Source organism: Ranitomeya variabilis, chromosome 1 (assembly GCF_051348905.1).
Source record: "Ranitomeya variabilis isolate aRanVar5 chromosome 1, aRanVar5.hap1, whole genome shotgun sequence".
In the NCBI taxonomy this organism is placed as follows: domain Eukaryota; kingdom Metazoa; phylum Chordata; class Amphibia; order Anura; family Dendrobatidae; genus Ranitomeya; species Ranitomeya variabilis.
The window spans coordinates 893,048,945-893,072,076 of NC_135232.1; the positions used below are offsets into that span (position 1 = coordinate 893,048,945).

Genomic DNA, 23,132 nt, shown 5'->3' on the forward strand with positions numbered 1-23,132 from the left:
TCCATCCTTTATATATATGTGGTAGCGGTAGGGACTATTTACTATTGGTACTTCATACCAGTTTATGTGACTGTACTTCCGGATACTGTGTTGATACTTTGGCTTGCCTTGTTACAGATTACTCTGCACATGGAGTCCTCCTCCTTTCTCTGTGTGTAGCTACTGTTTAGTACTGGGGCGGCAGAGGGGTGGTTTTTCCCCCTTCTGTTATTGATTGGAATACGTGCACCTATAGCATTACTGATGTTTGTTTTTAATGCTTATACTAATAAAGACTATGATTGTATATATCTTTACCAGATGCTCCGTGTCCTCCTGTTTTCATATATATTGTATGGAGCGGATATAATTTGTCTGGGGGTATATCACATACATGTGCTTCCACCCAGACTGCTGATATGACTTCAGGATTTTTGCTATTATATATATATATATATATATATATATATATATATATATATATATATATATACACTCACCGGCCACTTTATTAGGTACACCATGCTAGTAACGGGTTGGACCCCCTTTTGCCTTCAGAACTGCCTCAATTCTTCGTGGCATAGATTCAACAAGGTGCTGGAAGCATTCCTCAGAGATTTTGGTCCATATTGACATGATAGCATCACACAGTTGCCGCAGATTTGTCGGCTGCACATCCCAAAGATGCTCCATACAAGGCAGGATGGATCCATGCTTTCATGTTGTTTACGCCAAATTCTGACCCTACCATCCGAATGTCGCAGCAGAAATCGAGACTCATCAGACCAAGCAACGTTTTTCCAATCTTCTACTGTCCAATTTCGATGAGCTTGTACAAATTGTAGCCTCAGTTTCCTGTTCTTAGCTGAAAGGAGTGGTACCCGGTGTGGTCTTCTGCTGCTGTAGCCCATCTGTCTCAAAGTTCGACGCACTGTGCGTTCAGAGATGCTCTTAGGCCTACCTTGGTTGTAACAGGTGGCGATTTGAGTCACTGTTGCCTTTCTATCAGCTCGAACCAGTCTGCCCATTCTCCTCTGACCTCTGGCATCAACAAGGCATTTCCGCCCACAGAACTGCCGCTCACTGGATTTTTTTTCTTTTTCGGACCATTCTCTGTAAACCCTAGAGATGGTTGTGCGTGAAAATCCCAGTAGATCAGCAGTTTCTGAAATACTCAGACCAGCCCTTCTGGCACAAACAACCATGCCACGTTCAAAGGCACTCAAATCACCTTTCTTCCCCATACTAATGCTCGGTTTGAACTGCAGGAGATTGTCTTGACCATGTCTACATGCCTAAATGCACTGAGTTGCCGCCATGTGATTGGCTGATTAGAAATTAAGTGTTAACAAGAAGTTGGACAGGTGTACCTAATAAAGTGGCCGGTGAGTGTATATATATATATATATATATATATATATATATATATATACACTGCTCAAAAAAATAAAGGGAACACTAAAATCCCACATCACTGAAAGAAATATTCCAGTTGTAAATCTTTATTCATTACATAGTGGAATGTGTTGAGAACAATAACAACTAAAAATGATCAACGTAAATCACAACTAATATCCCACAGAGGTCTGGAGTTGGAATGATGCTCAAAATCAAAGTGGAAAATGAAGTTACAGGCTGATCCAACTTCAGTGGAAATGCCACAAGACAAAGAAATGATGCTCAGTACTATGTGTGGCCTCCAAGTGCCTGTATGACTGTAAGAGGGTGGTGCTGTTATGGACAGTAAGGAACACGCTGTCACTTTAAGAGGCTGCACCCCCTTGTCTGGTGTGATGGAATGTTCTGCTTCTCCCCTGCAGTTGTCGGTGTAATGAACTAGACTGTGCAGAGTGCAGGTGTGGAGCTGGAGCAGCATGTGTGAGCTGAGGCTGCTGCAGAGAGGACTTTTTGGGCTGATAGCTGAAAGAGAGAAGAACTGTGTCCTGATATAGCTGCAAGAGAGCCACGAAGATACAGATAAAGGGATTTACAGTTTTCAGGAGCATCCCTAGGATCCAGAAGCAAGGAGAAGACCACGTTTCACAGAGCTGACAGAAAGCTATGTGCACCACCATATTAGACTGCTGGGGGCCCCCTGGGACTGGATCTGATTCTCCAACATCACTGTGAGTTTGTTCCTGTTTGGTGCACATGTTAGGGCCTATTGTAGGCTTCAATAGTCAGTACACGGGAGTCGTGTGGCCTACTTAGTAAAGGCCAGGGAGGTTATACGTAGAGTAGCATCATCACTTGTTTATTGTTTACACTTGCTTGTTAGACATATTTTGAGTCTGTAATAGCTGGAGCACCATGCTATTTTACGGAAAAGATAAAGTTTATAACTCTTGTAAATTGTCTTTTGCCATTGTATACCCCTGTTTGCATCGTCCTCATTCACTTCATTCCTTGCCTTCCAAAAATCTACCCTTTGATATTTGCACCTCATCTTGTGTACAGTAGTCTTCCTGCACCATGGTGGTCCCCCTGACATCGCTTCATGACCTCCCTACAATGCCTGGGCATGCTTCTGATGAGGCGGCGGATTGGTCTCCTGAGGGATCTCCTCCCAGACCTGGACTAAATCATCCACAAACTCATGGACAGTCTGTTGTGCAACATGACATTGGTGGATGGTGCGAGACATGATGTTTAAGATGTGTTCAATCGGATTCAGGTATGGGGAACAGCTTCAATGCCTTCATCTTGCAGGAACTGCTGACACTCTACAGCCACATGAGGTCTGGCATTGTCCTGCATTAGGAGGAACCCAGGGCCAACCACACCAGCATGTGGTCTCACAATGGGTCTGAGGATCTCATCTCGGTACCTAATGGCAGTCTGGCTACCTCTGGCGAGCACATGAAGGGCTGTGTGGCCCTCCAAAGAAATGACACCCCACACCATTACTGACCCACTGTCAAACCTTTCATTCTGAAGGATTTTGCAGGCAGCAGATTTCTCTCCACGGCATCTCCAGACTCTGTCACGTCTGTCACGTCTGTCACATGTGCTCAGTGTAAACCTGCTTTCATCTGTGAAGAGCATAGGGCGCCAGTGGCGAATTTGCTAATCCTGGTGTTCTGTGGCAAATGCCCAGCATCATGCACGGTGTTGGGCTGTAAGCACAACCCCCATCTGTGGACATCGAGCACTCAGACCATCCTTTTGGACTCCGTTTCTAACCGTTTGTGCAGACACATGCACATTTGTGGTCTGCTGGAGGTCATTTTGCAGGGCTCTGGCAGTGCTCCTCCTGTTCCTCCTTCCACAAAGGCTGAGGTAGCGGTCCTGCTGCTGGGTTGCTGCCCTCCTACGGCCCACTCCATGTCTCCTGGTGTACTGGCCTGTCTCCTGGTTGCGCCTCCAGCCTCTGGACACTACGCTGACAGACACAGCAAACCTTCTTGCCACAGCTCGCAGTGATGTGCCATCCTTGATGAACTGCACTACCTGAGCCACTTGTGTGGGTTGTAGAGTCCGGCTCATGCTACCACAAGTGTGAAAGCACAACCAACATTTCAAAGTGACCAAAATATCAGCCAGAAAGCATTGGTACTGAGATGTGGTCTGTGGTCCCCACCTGCAGAACCATTCCTTTATTAAGTGTGTCTTGATAATTGTCAATAATTTCCATCTTTTGTCTATTCCATTTGTACAACAGTATGTGAAATTGATTGTCAAACAGTGTTGCTTCCTAAGTGGACAGTTTAATTTAACAGAAGTTTGATTTACTTGGATTTATGTTTTGTTGTTTAAGTGTTCACTTTATTTTTTTGAGCAGTGTATATCAGAATGGGGCCCAAGATAAGGGACATAAATACCAGGATGGAGAGCATATGAAAGGGCTAAAATCCAGTGGGACTTTAATGGATAAGCAGGTGTTGGCTAACCAAACAAACATTGTGATAGTAGACAAGGATCTGAAGACAGCAATGATGATAGATGTGGCAGTGCCAAGTGACAGCAACATCAGAAAGAAGGAATATGAGAAGCTGGAGAAGTACAAGGGCCTCAAAGGAGAACTAGAGAAGATGTGGAACGTGAAGACAACATTCTATTGGTGATAAGAGCACTCAGAGCAGTGACCCCCTAAGTTGGGAAAATGTCTACAACAAATCACAGGAGCAACATCTGAACTCTCTGTCGAGAAAAGCGCAATTCTGGGACAACAAAGATCCTGCACAGAACCCTCAAACTCCCAGGCCTCTGGTAGAGGACCCGAGAATGAGAAAGGACAAAAAAAAAGACCACCCCCATTGGGGGGTTAGAAGGAAGTTTTTTTTATAATCAGTATGGGGCAGGATGTAAATAGGATGTACGGTACTTAGTTTTTTTCATTACTGTGGGTACGGTGTATATAGATAGATAGATAGATAGATAGATAGATAGATAGATAGATAGATAGATAGATAGATAGATAGATAGATAGATAGCTCTGGCAAAAATTAAGGGACCACTGCAAAATGTTCAGTTTGTCTGATGTTTTAACTCAGGAAGAGTTCAGAAATCAATATTTTGTGGAATAATCATGATTTTTAATCACAGCTTTCATGCATCTTGGCATGCTTTCCACCAGTCTTTCACACTGCTTCTGATGCAAAAATGTAAGCAGTTCTTCTTTGTTTGATGGCTTGTGACTATCCATCATCCACTTGATTACATTCCAGAGGTTTTCAATGGGGTTCAGGTCTGGAGATTGGGCTGCCCATGACAGGGTTTTGATGTGGTGGTCTCTTAATTTTAGTCAGAGCTGTATATAGTGTATATACATTTTGTGCAGTTGTTGCAGCTTGCACCTATTCACACTAAGGAGGTGCTTGTCAGTTTTTCAGTATAGTCTATTATTAGAGATTATGACTTCCTCGAGTCTGACACCGCACTCCTCCCATTAATCTACAGGTGTTCTCAACCAGTTCTACTTACCCATTCAAATTGCAGGCTTATAGCCCAAAAGAGACAGGTTTGTCCATTATTATAGGCATTTTAGACCGAAAGTGGCATGTTTAGTAGGATAGGAAAGGGGTATGATAGGACCCATCAGAGAAGTATCACCTTACCGTGGTTGATGGGCACACATGAATTGGCCAATTTATGCGCTAAGGACATTGCCTTTTTTAGCAAGTAAATCTTACTGAGTAAAAATACAGCTTTGAAGTTAATGTTTCCATTGTTTCTGAAAGATTTTGACATCACAGAGTCCTTCTCTGCTTTTTTATATATAATGTGCAGTTATTGCAGCTTGCACCTATTCACACTAAGGAGGTGCTTGTCAGGTTTTTCAGTATACCCATTGTTAGGGGTAGACTCAGGAAAACCTCTTGTGGTATATCGCTTGCTGGTTTATTAAAAGACAGCATAAACCATAGCAGCGTTGAATAAAGCAGCTTGGACTTTCTGGCCTAATGACAAAACAAAATAAATATAAGGCTCAAAAGGATCCTTTCCCTGCAGGAATCACCCACAGGTAACATATAAAGTCCACAGCTCCTCCTGGAGCCATGTGGGATTTCCTCCTCTTCCACACAACACCCATTGATTCTCATGTCCAGCTATTTAACCCCTTAGTGACAGAGCCAATTTGGTACTTAATGGCCAAGCACATTTTTACAGTTGTGACCACTGTCACTTTATGAGGTTATAGCTCTGGAATGCTTCAACAAATCCCACTAATTCTGAGACTGTTTTTTCAAGACATATTGTACTTCATGTTAGTGGTAAAATTTCTTCACTATAACTTGCTTTTATTTATGAAAATAGCGGAAATTTGGCAAAAATTTTGCAATTTTCAAACTTTTCATTTTTGTACCCTTAAGTCAGAGTGGTGTCACAGAAAACAGATAATAAATAACATTTCCCACATGTCTACTTTACATCAGCACAGATTTGTAAACATAATTTTATTGTTAGGAAGTAATAAGGGTTAAAAGTTGACCAGCGATTTCTCATTTTTCCAACACAATTTACAAAACAATTTTTTTCAGGGACCACTCACATTTGAAGTGAGATTCGGGGGTCAATATAACAGAAAATACCCAAAATTGACACCATTCTAAAAAACGCACCCCTCAAGGTGCACAAAATCACATTCAAGAAGTTTATTAACCCTTCAGGTGCTTCACAAGAACTAAAGCAATGTGGAAGAAAAAATGAACATTTTACCTTTTTCACAAAAAATATACTTTGGAACCATTTTTTTTACTTTCACAAGGGCATCAGGAGAAAATGGACACAAAATTAGTTGTGCAATTTCTTCTGAGTATGCCTATACCCCATATGTGGGGGAAAGCCACTGGGCACATGGCAGGGCTCAGAAGGGAGGGAGACCCCTGATGTACCTAATTCTAACTCCAACCTTAACCCCAACACACCCCTAACCCCATCACACCCCTAACCCTAATCCCAACCCTAACCCCAACACACCCCTAACTCTAATCAAACCCCTAACCATAATCCCAACCATAACCACAACCCTAACCCTAGCCCAACCCTAGCATTAGCCCAACCCTAACTCTAGCTTTAGCCCAACCCTAACCCTAACTTTAGCCCAACCCTAACTCTAGCCCCAACACTAACCCTAGCCCAACCCTAACCCTAGCTTTAGCCCAATCTAACCCTAGCTTGAGCCCAACCCTAACCCTAGCTTTAGACAAACCCTAACCCTAGCTTTAGCCCAACCCTAACCCTAGCTTTAGCCCAACTCACTTTTACCAAACTCACTTTAGCCCAACTGTGACCCTAATGGAAAAAGGGAAATACTGTAGATATATACTTTTTATTTTATTTGTTTTCCCTAACTAACGGGGTGATAGAGGGGGTTTTGCTTTACTATTTTTTAATTTTTGATCACTGTGATAGGGAATATCACAGTGATGAAAATGAACCAATGAGAAAAATTTCATATTGTTGGCGGGTGCCAGCCGACAGATCTCGTCGGCGCACTGCAGCCTCCATTTTATTCCCGGAAGAAGACACCGGTGGCCCGGGGGACTTCATGGGGGGGATGCAGGGTCATCAGAGGTATTGGGGATGATCAGGGGGCTGCAGGGGGCTCTGCTGACATTTTGTCCTCCCATCGGACACCACCCGCAGTGGCGCACCACAGATCCGAAACACCCCCTGCAGTCTACAGTAGCGTTCCACTCTTTCCTCTTCCAGCTGTGACCCTGGGACCCTGCTCCACTGCGGTCGGTAAGGTATATCCACATTATAAGACACACCCCCATTTTCCCCAAACAATTTTGGGGAAAAAAGTGCATATTATAATCTGAAAAATACGGGGAAATTGTACTTTTCTTTTTTTTGTGGTAGCCATTATACCATTAATAACGACGATCGGAGAAATTCTGACTCTGGGGGCGCTATACACTTTTTTCTCAGGGCTGTTTAAAAACGGCGTTGAGGCGTAAGTACCCTTAACTGGAGCCATTAAAAGGCATATTGGCGGTCGTTAAGGAGTTAAACTAACCATGTGATGATCACATGACCGTGACATCATTGCAGGTCCTGTCAGTACACAAGCCGGTGTCGGCTCTGCAGGAAGAGATATGGCGAGCACCCACACTATGGGTGCCCACCTAAAATCAGCCCATGTAAGCAACTTTAATGTAACCCTCTCAACATGTAGTGTGCTGGAGGAAACATCTCCTGGTTTCACATCGCTGACCCCATTATGTGCAGCGACACATTTTTCCCTTCATACACCATGCAACATATATTATATATATACACACACTTACATGTATATATATACACTAGCTGTACTACCCGGCTTCGCCCGGGTTAATGACTGCTGTTAGCAAAATAGAATGTGTTAACAAAAATTTATTCTGCACACAAAAACCACAAAACAAATAGATAGAAATGTAATTATTAAAAGGCAAAAACTAAGCAAATAGAAGCATTTCACAACATATATTAGCTTTGTTATACTGAGAATGTCTTTGTTGCCTATATTAACCAATCAGAGCTCAGGTTAATTAACTGTAGCAAAATAGAAGCTGAGCTGTGATTGGTTGCTATTGGCAGCCTGATAAATCCCCAGCCAACAGGAAGCCCTCCCCCCTGGCAGTATATATTAGCTCACACATACACATAATAGACAGGTCATGTGACTGACAGCTGCCGTATTTCCTATATGGTACATTTGTTGCTCTTGTAGTTTGCTTATTAATCAGATTTTTATTTTTGAAGGACAATACCAGACTTGTGTGTGTTTTAGGGCGAGTTTTATGTGTCAAGTTGTGTGTGTTGAGTTGCGTGTGGCGACATGCATGTAGCGACTTTTGTGAGATGAGTTTTGTGTGGCGACATGCGTGTAGCAACATTTTGTGTGTTGAGTTGCATGTGACAGGTTAGTGTAGCAAGTTGTGTGCAGCAAGATTTGTGCATGGCGAGTTTTGCGCGTGGCGAGTTTTATGTGTGGTGCATTTTGAGTATGTGCAAGTTTTGTGTGAGGCAACTTTTGCATGTGGTGCAACTTTTGTACATGTGGCAATTTTTCTGTGTGTGCAAGTTTTGCATGAGGTGAGTTTTCCATGAGGTGAGTTTTGCACGTGTGGCGAGTTTTGCGTGAGCCTAGTTTTGCATATGGCGAGTTTTGCATGTAGCGAGTTTTGAGTGGTGACTTTTGTGTTTCGACTTTTATGTGGCGAGGTTGGTGTGTGTGTGTGGTGAAATGTGTGCTGAGGGTGGTATATGTGTTCAAGCACGTGGTAGTGTGTGGCGCATTTTGTGTTTGTGTTCATATCCCCGTGTGTGGTGAGTATCCCATGTCGGGGCCCCACCTTAGCAACTGTACGGTATATACTCTTTGTCGCCATCGCTCTCATTCTTTAAGTCCTCATTGTTCACATCTGGCAGCTGTCAATTTTCCTCCAACACTTTTCCCTTCACTTTTTCCCCATTATGTAGATAGGAGCAAAATTGTTTGGTGAATTGGAACGCGCGGGGTTAAAATTTCACCTCACAACATAGCCTATGACGCTCTCGGGGTCCAGACGTGTGACTGTGCAAAATTTTGTGGCTGTAGCTGCGACGGTACAGATGCCAATCCCGGACATACACACATACATACATACACACATTCAGCTTTATATATTAGATATACCTGTATGTAATCTCCTGTATATAGTATATACCTGTGTGTCATCTCACCTATATATAGTATATATCTGTGTGTCATCTCCTGTATATAGTATATACCTGTATGTCATCTCCTCCTATACATAGCATATACCTGTGTCATCTCCTCCTGTATATACTATATACCTGTAGGTAATCTGCTCCTGTATATAGTATATACCTGTGTGTCATCTCCTCCTGTATATAGTATATACCTGTATGTCATCTCCTCCTGTATGTAGTATGTACCTGTATGTCATCTCCTCCTCTATATAGTATATACCTGTGTGTCATCTCTCCTGTATATAGTATATATCTGTGTGTCATCTCCTCCTGTATATAGTATATACCTGTGTGTCATCTCCCCTGTAGATAGTATATACCTGTGTGTCATCTCCTGTATATAGTATATAGCTGTATGCCATCTCCTCCTGTATTAGCCCTCGTTCACACGTTATTTGGTCAGTATTTTTACCTCAGTATTTGTAAGCTAAAATGGCAGCCTGATAAATCCCCAGCCAACAGTAAGCCCACCCCCTGGCAGTATATATTAGCTCACACATACACATAATAGACTGGTCATGTGACTGACAGCTGCCGGATTCCTATATGGTACATTTGTTGCTCTTGTAGTTTGTCTGCTTATTAATCAGATTTTTATTTTTGAAGGATACCAGACTTGTGTGTGTTTTAGGGCGAGTTTCGTGTGTCAAGTTGTGTGTGTTGAGTTGCGTGTGGCGACATGCATGTAGGGACTTTTGTGAGATGAGTTTTGTGTGGCGACATGCGTGTAGCAACTTTTTGTGTGTCGAGTTGCATGTGACAGGTTAGTGTAGCAAGTTGTGTGCAGCAAGTTTTGCGCATGGCGAGTTTTGCGCGTGGCGAGTTTTATGTGTGGTGCCTTTTGAGTATGTGCAAGTTTTGTGTGAGGCAACTTTTGCATGTGTTGCAACTTTTGTGCATGTGGCAATTTTTCTGCGTGTGGCAATTTTTCTGCGTGTGCAAGTTTTGCGTGTGGCGAGTTTTGCACGTGTGGCGAGTTTTGCATGTGGAGAGTTTTGCGCGTGGCGAGTTTTGAGCGGCGACTTTTGTGTTTCTACTTTTATGTGGCGAGGTTGGTGTATGTGTGGTGAAATGTGCACTGAGGGTGGTATATGTGTTCGAGCACGTGGTAGTGTGTGGCGCATTTTGTGTGTGTGTTCATATCCCCGTGGTGGTGTGATTATCCCATGTTGGGGCCCCACCTTAGCAACTGTACAGTATATACTCTTTGGTGCCATCGCTGTCATTCTTTAAGTCCCCCTTGTTCACATCTGGCAGCTGTTAATTTGCCTCCAACACTTTTCCTTTCATTTTTTCCCCATTATGTAGATAGGGGCAAAATTGTTTGGTGACTTGGAAAGCGCGGGGTTAAAATTTCACCTCACAATATAGCTTTGACGCTCTCAGGGTCCAGACGTGTGACTGTGCAAAATTTTGTGCCTGTAGCTGCGACGCCTCCAACACTTTTCCTTTCACTTTTTCCCCATTATGTAGATAGGGGCAAAATTGTTTGGTGAATTGGAAAGCGCGGGGTTAAAATTTCACCTCACAACATAGCCTATGACGCTCTCGGGGTCCAGACGTGTGACTGTGCAAAATTTTGTGGCTGTAGCTGCTACGGTTCAGATGCCAATCCCGGACATACATACATACATACATACATACACACACACACACATTCAGCTTTATATATTAGATACACACACATGCACATTTACATATAAAGTACACACAGTAATGAGAAAGTACATGCCATTTAATGCTAAGGTTTTATATATCAGGGTATTAAAAATATGTTGTTTCTTACAGTAAATAGGTGTTAATTTCTGATGTTATCCAGAATAAACACTAAATATTCTTTAGATTTAACTTCCCGTCCATAAAGCTGACACAAGTTATTGGACGTCAACTAGGCATAGCTGAAGTAATGATTAAAGTCCTGCTTGTAAATCAGCGCAAGGCAGCAAAGTCTTGCACTTATTTCACTTCCCATGGTTTTTGTGAAAGTTAAGTTTTATAGAGGTGCAGAGTAATCAATGGTCAAGAGAAGTAAAATAAATTGACTTAATGGAATAAAGTTCAGACTTTTGAAAGTTACTGAAATGACCTATAAAAGGCCATGAGAAATATAATGGATCTGTAAAGAAATCTATATGGGAGCTGTACACTTTTTAAATAATATCTCAGAGTTAGTTTGTTGAAGCATATCAGGACCAAGAGGGAGACAGTCTTATATTTAGTTTTGTTTATGATCTTCCAGTCACAAGAGAGGAAAGAGAGAAAATGCTGTTCCACCACAGAGGAAAAAGCTGTTCCATTTTATTGTTCTTATAATAATGTAGCATATTGGCTCACTCCAGAGAACGGCTGTGTTCGAGACTGTGGCTTCTCTAGTGCTTAATCTCCAATTGGTCTTAAACACACAGACACTCGCAACCTTTACGATATTTTAGTCTTTTTTTTTAAAGTCCCCTCAATGCATAAATAGAAAATGTGAGACAAAATTGGATACAAGTAGATATAACTAACTTTCTCATATAACTGTTTCATTTAATTTGTATGTAATTTGTTTTCTCCCAAATCTATGGCATATCAGTAGGATGATGAGCATCTCATTTAAACAACTAACAAATTATAATTTTTATAGTGGAGAGTGCAATATTTATTATAATAGATAACTCAGCTGCTGCTGGATCTCTATTTCACAAGTGGAAGTTATTTATTATTTACTGGTTATTTATTTATATGAAAAATGCATCTTCTACTCATTCTGGAAAGAGAAATCCTGATATTTTCCCTCCAATTTGGGACTTGTGATTTAATACTGGTATTCCTGATAATGTGATAATGTGGAGACACATGGAAAGTGGGTGCTCTCATCCGCTGGCCTAGCTATCTTTAGAAAGACCATATGGGTCGGGGCTCATCCCACTGAATGCATGTACTCCTTGCCTGTGGGCAGAACACTACTTAGACAACACAGGATCTGGATACCACAGTCCAGTAAGACTTTAGTGCAGGGGTGGGGAACCCCAGGCCCCAGGGCCATTTACGGCCCTGAATGGCCTTTTATCAGGCTGTCAACCAGATTCTCAGGGACCGCATTCTTGGGCAGGGAGGTGTATTTTGATTACAACCAGCTCATTAATTTCTTCTTGCTGTTAGCACACACACAGTGTTCACTACTGAACACTGAAGGGCATGCAATGAAAGACTACGTCCTGACACCAGTGCCAAAGTCAGGATGTACTTTGTGGGCCGAGCTTGTATGGCCCCCGAAGGATGGTATAAATATCCAAATGGCCCTTCGCAAAAAAAGATTCCCCACCCCTGCTTTAGTGGATCATCACAGTTGAAATCATATATTACATTCCCAGCAAGGACGCAAAACGGTGCAAGTGGTATAGTCTCACCCTTCCGCTGGCTCACTGGAGATTAGAACCTCCAAAACTTTGGGACATCCAGGGTCAACTACCCCAATCTGCAGCACCATTCTTTTAACAGGTACTCACAGAAAGGAGGTACTGGAAAGCTTAGGAAGCTTACCAAGCACAGCTAGGTATGTGGCAAGGTGACTGAATTGTGCCAACCTGGTAATCCAAGCCAATTTTTTTGGCTCAGTATTTGGCAGTGGACCAGTTCTGCCATCTACCAGCTGAAACTATGGTCCCTAGGCTGAAGTCCTATAGAATCACGCTGGTAACAAGAGCAGGCCCCTTTTTAGTCTACGTTCACATTTGCTGTGTGCGCCGCAGCGTCGGGCGCCGCAGCGTCGCCGCATGCGTCATGCGCCCCTATATTTAACATGGGGGCGCATGGACATGCGTCGCACTTGCATTTTGCGCCGCATGCGTCCCTGCGGCGCCCGCATCCGGGCGCAGAGGACGCAGCAAGTTGCATTTTTGCTGCCTCCAAAATCAATCAAAAAAAGGACGCATGCGGCGCAAAATGCAGCGTTGTGCATGCGTTTTGCTGCGTTTTTGTTTGCGTTGTGCATTGCGGCGCCGACGCTGCGGCGCACAACGCAAATGTGAACGTAGCCTAAAACACCTCAGCTTCCATTTCAGGGCATTGTGTCCCACAGGATTGGAGGGAGATAATCATGGCTAGATATTACAGTACATGGGGAGATAATACAATTAGACTGCATGATTGTTCTTTAAATGATGCAGACAAGTACACCTCAGGGGACTGATGCAATCTGTAATCAGCAGGTATTCCAAAAATTAGTATACAAAATGAGCACCAGACAATCTCACATGAAACAATGGCTCACCCTTGTACAAGTGGCCATATTTTTCCCATTAACACTGATTCATGACAGCTATCACTACCTTACCTGTATGAGGAATTTAGTTTTAGGATACATTCATATGGTCCATTATAAGGCTACGTTCACACGGCAGCATTTTGGTCAGTATGTCACATCAGTATTTGTAAGCCAAAACCAGGGGTGCCTCAAAAATGCAGAAATGGTGCACGTTTCTATGATATGTTTTCTCTGATTTTTGCTAAGACTTGAGCCAGGCACATCGGACAAGCCCAAGAGCTGCCTACTATTTGAGCCAGACTAGGGTATTCTGTTTTTTTTTTGCAAAGATCTGTAGTCAATGTGAATGCATGCCCATGTAAACAAGCACATAAGGCAACAATGGGTCCAACTACTGTCCACTTTCTCCATGGACAGCACAGGGACCCAAACTACATTTTGTATGAATGGTGTATGTGCTTGGATAGAAATAAATACTTATCCGAGTACTGCAAAGTATTTGTACAATATTATGCTCCTGGTCTACATTTTTCTTTTCTGTAAAGCACTGTGGAATATGATAATGCTGTACAATTGAGTCCAAAAATAATACTGAATATCTGTTATATGTATGTTATTTATTCTTTCATAGTAAAAATGCTAAATTAGAAATATGGCTTCTGCAGGAAGAGATAAGTGGTATCTATATTTCAGCTGAAATCTATATTATTGGCAAATGTTTGCATCAGAAAGTGATGTTCCATAAAAATAATAGTTACAGGAAATAGCCATACTTTTAGTTTTATAAGAAAGGTTTTTTTTCACATAATTTGAACTATGATGCTCCCGAGTTTCATCAGTGCCTCCTATTAGAAACGGGTACTCACAAATATCTTTCTGGGCATCCTTAAAGTGTAACCGTTGTTTTAATCTTTATTTCATTATTCAATAACACACTGAAAATAAGCAATTCTATAATACAACGTAACAATAAAATCTATCTCTTTGTCCACCAGGACTGATCATTAGTGTTGAGCGATACCGTCCGATACTTGAAAGTATCGGTATCGGAAAGTATCGGCCGATACCGGCAAAGTATCGGATCCAATCCGATACCGATACCCGATACCAATACAAGTCAATGGGACTCAGGTATCGGACGGTATTCCTGATGGTTCCCAGGGTCTGAAGGAGAGGAAACTCTCCTTCAGGCCCTGGGATCCATATAAATGTGTAAAAGAAAGAATTAAAATAAAAAATATCGCTATACTCACCTGTCCGACGCAGCCGGGACCTCAGCGAGGGAACCGGCAGCATTGTTTGTTTAAAATGCGCGCTTTTACTTGGTTACGTGAGGTCCCGGCTTGTGATTGGTCAGGGCGGCCATGTTGCCGGGACGCGGACCAATCACAGCAAGCCGTGACGAAATTACGTCACGGCTTGCTGTGATTGGTCCGCGTCCCGGCAACATGGCCGCCATTAACCAATCACAAGCCGTGACGTCACGGGAGGCTGGACATGCGCGTATTTTGAAAAGCGCGCGTGTCCAGCCTCCAGTGACGTCCCGGCTTGTGATTGGTTAATGGCGGCCATGTTGCCGGGACGTCACTGGAGGCTGGACACGCGCGCTTTTCAAAATACGCGCATGTCCAGCCTCCCGTGACGTCACGGCTTGTGATTGGTTAATGGCGGCCATGTTTGCCGGGACGCGGACCAATCACAGCAAGCCGTGACGTAATTTCGTCACGGCTTGCTGTGATTGGTCCGCGTCCCGGCAACATGGCCGCCCTGACCAATCACAAGCCGTGACGTCACGGGAGGCTGGACACGCGCGCTTTTCAAAATACGCGCATGTCCAGCCTCCCGTGACGTCCCGGCTTGTGATTGGTTATTGGCGGCCATGTTGCCGGGACGTCACTGGAGGCTGGACACGCGCGCTTTTCAAAATACGCGCATGTCCAGCCTCCCGTGACGTCACGGCTTGTGATTGGTTAATGGCGGCCATGTTGCCGGGACGCGGACCAATCACAGCAAGCCGTGACGTAATTTCGTCACGGCTTGCTGTGATTGGTCCGCGTCCCGGCAACATGGCCGCCCTGACCAATCACAAGCCGGGACTTCACGTAACCAAGTAAAAGCGCGAAATTTAAACAAACAACACTGCCGGTTCCCTCGCTGAGGTCCCGGCTGCGTCGGACAGGTGAGTATAGCGATATTTTTTATTTTAATTCTCTTTTTTACACATTATTACATTAATGTTGTTGCGATACCCGATACCCGATACCACAAAAGTATCGGATCTCGGTATCGGAAATTCCGATACAGCAAGTATCGGCCGATACCCGATACTTGCAGTATCGGAATGCTCAACACTACTGATCATTCATTTACAAACTTCTCAATTCCCAGGAAAAATCTGTGTTCAGTGGAGACAGATTGTTACATTACTGTTATAATAGACTAGCTATTGAACCCGTTCTACGCCCGGGTGGCGAGCATTTATATTGGTATATGGTCTTCATCCTGGTATGTGCTGATCCCATCTTGCTCTCCCATCCTGTCATGTGCTGCTCCATCCTGCACCCCTATCCTGTCATGTGCTGCTCCATCCTGCGCCCCATCCTGTCATGTGCTGCTCCATCCTGCGTCCCCATCCTGTCATGTGCTCCCATCCTGTGGCCCCATCCTGTCATATGCTGCTCCATCCTACACCCCCATCCTGTCATGTGTGTGCCCCCATTCTGTCATGTGCTGCTCCCATCCTGTGCCCCCATTCTGTCATGTGCTGCTCCCATCCTGTCATGTGCTCCCATCCTGCGCCCCATCCTGTCATGTGCTCCCATCCTGCACCCCCATCCTGTCATGTGTGCGCCCCCATTCTGTCATGTGCTTCTCCCATCGTGCACAATCATTCTGTCATGTGCTGCTCCCATCCTGCACCCCCATTCTGTCATGTGCTGCTCCCATCCTGTGCCCCCATTCTATCATGTGCTGCTCCCATCCTGTGCCCCCATTCTGTTGTAATGTGCTGCACCCATTCTGCCTGTTCCTGCTTCCATTCTGCCGTATGTTGCTCCCATCTTTCTCTCTCTGGCTTTTCTGCCTGAGTGCGGCTGTGCTGAATGCGGGTGGCTGTGCTGAGTGCGGGCGGCTGTGCTGAGTGCGGGCGGCTGTGCTGAGTGCGGGCAGCTGTGCGTGGCTGTGCTGAGTGCGGGCGGCTGTGCGTGGCTGTGCTGAGTGCGGGCGGCAGTGTGTGGCTGTGCTGAGTGCGGGTGGCTGTGCGTGGCTGTGCTGAGTGCGGGCGGCTGTGCTGAGTGCAGGCGGCTGTGCGTGGCTGTGCTGAGTGCGGGCGGCTGTGCTGAGTGCGGGCGGCTGTGCGTGGCTGTGCTGAGTGCGGGTGGCTGTGCATGGCTGGGCTGAGTGCGGGCGGCTGTGCGTGGCTGTGCTGAGTGCGGGCGGCAGTGTGTGGCTGTGCTGAGTGCGGGTGGCTGTGCGTGGCTGTGCTGAGTGCGGGCGGCTGTGCTGAGTGCGGGCGGCTGTGCGTGGCTGTGCTGAGTGCGGGTGGCTGTGCGTGGCTGGGCTGAGTGCGGGCGGCTGTGCTGAGTGCGGGCGGCTGTGCGTGGCTGTGCTGAGTGCGGGCGGCTGTGCGTGGCTGTGCTGAGTGCGGGCGGCTGTGCGTGGCTGTGCTGAGTGCGGGCGGCTGTGCGTGGCTGTGCTGAGTGCGGCCGGCTGTGCGTGGCTGTGCTGAGTGCGGGCGGCTGTGCGTGGCTGTGGTGAGTGCGGGTGGCTGTGCGTGGCTGTGGTGAGTGCGGGCGGCTGTGCGTGGCTGTGCTGGGGGCCTGAGCAGGCGGGGACACCGGCGCGCTGTGGGGGTCAGGTGCCGGAGTCGCTGCTAGCTCAGGCCCCCGGCACTTGCTATATTCACCCTTTCCCCGTTTCACCGATGTGCGCTGCTCCATCCTCCACATCCTCTGGCTGTGACAGTTCAGTCAGAGGGCGGCGCGCATTAAGCGCGTCATCGCGCCCTCTGACCTGAACGTCACAGGCAGAGGATGTGGAGGGCAGAGCAGCGTGCATCGGTGGAACATGGGGACAGGTGAATATAGCATACTCACCCTCCTGGCTCGTCCCTGCTTCTCCGTTGGAGATCGTGGTGTGCGTTCAGTGCTTACGCATACCGCGATCTCCTGGGAGCATCACTCTGTGGGGTCCAGACTGCGCCGGCGCTTGCGCTTGCGCAGTCTATAAAGGCTTCGGACAGAGTGACGCTCCCAGCATTATATTATAGATGACAGTTGCTACTGATAAGATTCTAGTAAGATGGCAGATGTGATGAGGAGTGAGGAGTTTTGGCTCTAGCTCCTCCCTCTTCTTAGTCCTGCCTCTTCCCCTACATAGAATCTTAGCAGCAGCAGCCGCCATCTCCTATCTCAGTAATGGGAAAATCTGTCATTGAATACAGATTTTAACTCAGAATGGGAAATTTTGCAAATAAATAATCAGCTCGAATGGAGAAAGAAGCAGATTTCTTTGATAAAATATATTACAAGGTTTATTTTTTTAAGTGTATTTATTTATTAACTAAAATTAAATCGATGGTTATGGTTACTTTAAGCAGGATATATCATAACTTTTTAGATAGTGAGTTGCTTTTGAATACAACAAAGTGTTAACAAGTTAAATATTTAAAGGAAAAAGCACTACGTGATATGACTCTAACCTCCGTCCATTGACCAGTAAGGTAGTTTTGCTGCTACATTTTTGTAATGTTATAATATCTCTGATACCACAGTTTCTGGAGCTCCCAAACCACATGCAAGTGGTCCCTTAAATATCACTGGAATGCAATAATGTGATTACCAAGAAGGGGATGCATTTTATTTTACTTTATGCAGCATGTTCTTGTGGAGATCAGAAAATATGGCACCAGGGAACCAGAGGATACTGCTGGAGGACGCCATACACAGGGCTTCTCTGCGGAAGGTTTTCTTTATTGTACTATTACTTATTTGAAAAATGTATGGAGCACAATTTTTATATACCTGTATGTATCATTTTATTATAGGAAATGGAAAAGCTTGATCATGTGGTGTTTCTGCCTTTGACAGGAAGATAGATGGACCTTAACCAATCCAAAATTGGACGGGATGTTGTTTCAATTTTTTTTAATAGCTACTAAGCCAATAAGACTTTTTTTTTTTAAATAAAACACTGACAGATTGCAGTCATTAAACAGTCTGAACTTTGCCCTTGCTCAATACTGTTTTTTCTGTGTCAGAGACATAGCTGGACTGGTAAATATGAAGCTCTTTTTGATCGTATTATGATGTTTTTCATTTGGAAAAGCAAAAGAAAGTCGTTTTGTTTGCTTTTTAAAAGTCCAAATCGACACTAGGCTGAGGCTGCTGTATTCTCACTCTCGTATATACAGTAGTGTTCAATACAGATCATTATTTCACACGGGAGTTGCTTATTGAAAAAGAAAAGCTGTTTTCATCTTATTAAGGAGTTCTGAGTACATAGCAGTGGTTAAAGGGACTCTGTCAGCTCAAATTGGTGGGATATTAAAATGATTTCTTACCGGTCAGATGGGCGGTGTATCCTCTTTATTTCTCCACCCGTCCGTCCCTGTTTTCTGCATTATTTTTGGGAATAAGAGTATGTGTGCGCCATAGTTGGCACGTGCACCATGCAGTCTTCGGTGGCGCATGCGCAGTATGCTTTGCCCTACTGCGAGCAAAGCCAAAAAGCATTACTGCGCATACGCCCGCGCACTATGTCCCGGAACACAGCAAAATACTTCCAGGATATAGTGCATGGGCGCATGCGCTGTAATGCTTTTCGGCTTTGCCCGCAGTAGGGCAAAGCATACTGTGTACTGCGCGTGCGCCATCGAAGACTGCATGGCGCATGCGCCAACTATGGCACACACATACTCTTATTCCCGAAAATAATGTGGAAAACAGAGACGGACGGGCTGGAGAAATAAAGAGGATACGCCGCCCATCTGACTGGTAGGAAATCATTTTAATATCCCGCCAATTTGAGCTGACAGAGTCCCTTTAACTATGCAGTATGTTAATTTCATGGTTAAAGTCGAAAAGTGAATTAAAAGAACTGCACTAACCCTCTTGAATTACACAGGTGTAATAATGACACGTTAATGAGAACAATGTTATGATTAATTTTCCCTAAGACCCCATTAACAGGGAGGGAATTAAAAAAAGTAAAAAAAAAAAAAGATGTAAATATACCGATTCATACTTACCAATCCAAGCCCTTGTGATAGTTATTTCCATTAAAGAATTGCATCTCTTCAAATGTTTTTGGGTTTGGTGAATTACTAATAATTGCAGGATGCATAACCAAAAACAAGTACAAGGCTGTCGTACCTGTCATAAACACAAAAAGGCTTAAATAAATATTTTTAGATAATGAAACAATACTTTCAATTATTATTTCCACACCAAATAAGTGATGGGAAATCAAACTGATGGTTTGGTGCACAAATAATGTGTAAACATTGTTTTTTTTACTTACAATGTGCTCTTGGATGTTCTTCTAGTACACATGAAAATAAAGTCAGAGCATGGGACATTTTTACATATACAGGAGAAGAGGTTATGGTGGCGCTACAGTGGTTGGTGAATGATGGTGTAAGGATTATGCACACACGCCTTAGGAGCGGGAGATGGCACCAAGTGAATGCCCATTCAGATACTCAGTGGGAAAAAGTGCTATATAATGTGGTGGGGCATTGGTGCGCTGCCCGATCAGGCAGCCCACCAGCACCCCACCGTATTATACAGTATAAAAATTTTTAAATATATATGGATAAAGTGACCATCAGAGCAATTAGGATGCATTCAGGGTGAATGGGCACTGCTTTATTAGACTGGGTCATTAGGTGCATCTGCTTTTCATGAATTAGACAGGATCTTAGATGCGTCTGCAGTTGGTGTCAGTATAATCTTCAGGTATCTCTGCTGCTGGCATAGTAAAGGAAAGCATAGCACAGCTGGGCTACAAGCCAGGTATCATATCAAGTAGGATATGATGAGAGTGTCTGGTGACTGGGTCATAAAGTGCGTCTGTTTTTCATGAATTAGATAGGGTCATTAGGTGCATCTAGTATGAGTGGAATCTTTAGAGGGTGTTGATGCCTACTCCTACTGGCATTCTAGAGCTGAGCATAATATAGTTGAGCTGTGTTACATCTCAGTGTCAAAACAATGAGGATACCAAGAGAATGTCACGGTACTCTTTATTAGATAGGGTCATTAGGGGCATGTCTATATGTTTGACCAACAGTATAACAACTATTGGAGCATGAATCCAATGGCAACAAAGGGTAAAGTGCCCTAGGGGGAAATCAGTAGGGTATGTACAGAAAACTGAGGCCAAATGATAATTTTGGGAATAAACCCTTAAAGGGAATCTGTCACCTACTTTTTCATATATAAGCTTCGGCCACCGCCATCAGGGGCTTATCTACAGCATTATGTAATGCTGTAAATAAGCCCTCAATGTAACCTGAAAGACAAGAAAAACATGTTCGATTATACTCACCTGGGGGGGCGGTCCGGTCCGATGGGCTTCTGCGCAGGTGTACTTTATCTGCCCTGCAGAGCAAAGTACTGCAGTGTGCAGGCACCGGGAAAGGTCCGAGAAGCCCAGCACCTGTACACTGCAGTACTTTGCTCTGCCCTCAACAGGGCAGATAAAGTATGCCTGTGCAGAAGCCGTGACAGGAAGCATGTAAGAGGACGTCATCGCATGACCCGGACCTCGACACCCATCGGACCAGACGACCCCCCCAGGTGAGTATAATATAACTTGTTTTTTTGTATTTTTCAGGTTACATCGGGGGCTTATCTACAGCATTATAGTATATCTTATATACGAATAAGTAGGTGACAGATTCTCTTTAATGAAGCCTTAGCAGGTATGACATATGCTTTTTTGCTTAGTCTCAAAAATATTGACATGTCCTAATGGCTTACATTGGTTAATAGTGTTTTTATGCTGGAAATAGCAGTTTGTACTAATAGTCTTGCTTTAGAAAAGAACACAATGCCTGAAGTAATAAGGAGAAAAGGTAGTGTAAAAAATATTTAGATCAATATCACACACTGTATTCTTAGCATGAATAAGACAATAGTCGAAACGCAGTTGTTATAACCCTGCTTTATGTGTATACTGCCATAATATGTAGCATTTATTCATTTTTTTTAAAATGGCTCATTAAAAGCTATATTTTAAGTGAACAAAGCTGCTTGTTGGACTCTTCATATATTTTTTCATTTGGTTCAAGACTGGTTGCTCAGCCCTTTCTGCGCGAGAGGTGGACATAAAAGAATACTGCAGAACAGGTGAGCTGACTACTATACGTTCTTTTTTATATACTTATATAATAATTTATTAAGTAAACAATAAAAAATAAGTAATAAAATACAAATGTAGAATTGTAGAACCCCCCAAAACAATGCATATACTGCACATACTAGAAAAAACTATCACTAAAGTTGCCATCTAATTTGAGACTGTAAAAATAATATATTTAAATTACTGCAACTAAATAGGAAACCTATTCTAATTCTTTGTTTTTGTATGAACTAAAAAAAATCAAAAATTTAGAAAAACATTTCTATAACAAAATGCTATAAAAAATGCTTTGAGGCTACGTTCCCTTGTTAATTATTTGGTGATTTTTGATATTGCAGATTTTCTGCTGCATTTCTATTTCTATTACCGTATATACTCGAGTATAAGCCGAGAATTTCAGCCCATTTTTTTAGGTTGAAATTGCCCCTCTCGGCTTATACTCGAGTCATACCCAGGGGTCGGCAGGGGAGGGAGAGCGGCAGCTGTGTAATAATACTCACCTGCTCCTGGCGCGGTGTCCCTGGTTCCCTGGCGCCAGCAGCTTCTTCCTGTAGTGAGCGGTCACATGGTACCTCTCATTACAGTAATGAATATGGACCCGACTCCATTCTCATAGGTGTGGAGCCACATATTCATTACTGTAATGAGCAGTACCATGTGACCGCTCACTACAGGAAGAAGCTGCCGGCACTGGGGAACAGACATGAAGGGACAGTGCCAGGAGCAGGTGAGTATAACGCAGTGTGTGATATTCACCTGCTGCCCGTTCCACCGTTGGTGGCGCTGCGTCTTCCCAGTCCTCTGCACTGACACTCAGGGCAGAGGGCGCGATGACGCGATTAGTGCGCACCGCCCTCTGCCTGAGCAGTCAGTGCAGAGGACAGGGAAGATACAGCGGGGCCGGTGCTGGAACGGGGAGCAGGTGAATATAGCAAGTGCTGGGGGTCTGAGAGGTGAGTATGTCATTTTTTAATTTTTAATCGCAGCAACAGCATATGGGGCAAATATCTGTATGGAGCTTCTTATGGGGCCGTGTGCAGCATTATATGGGGCAAATATTTGTATGGGGCCATGTGCAGCATTATTTGGGGCAAATATCTGTATGGAGCATCTTATGGGGCCATGTGCAGTATTAAAAGGGGCAAATATCTGTATGGGGCCATGTGCAGCATTATATGGGGCAAATATCTGTATGGAGCATCTTATGGGACCATGTGCAGCATTATATGGGGCAAATATCTGTATGGGGCCATGTGCAGCATTATATGGGGCAAATATCTCTATTAAGCATCTTATGGGGCCATAATCAGCATTTATGCAGCATTGTATGGGGCAAATGTCTGTATGGAGCATCTTA

The 23,132-nt window shown here is 44.1% G+C and overlaps 1 protein-coding gene across 4 annotated transcripts in view; it reads right to left on the bottom strand.

Moving 5' to 3' along the window:
- LOC143788761 (bifunctional heparan sulfate N-deacetylase/N-sulfotransferase 3-like) overlaps positions 1-23,132 on the bottom strand; it is a 1,150,054-nt gene that overhangs the window by 172,755 nt on the left and 954,167 nt on the right. For all 4 annotated transcript variants that reach the window (XM_077278642.1, XM_077278636.1, XM_077278649.1 and 1 more), the window contains exon 9: positions 19,659-19,782. In XM_077278642.1, coding sequence (XP_077134757.1) covers positions 19,659-19,782 — 124 coding nt within the window. The remainder of the gene's footprint in view (positions 1-19,658; positions 19,783-23,132) is intronic.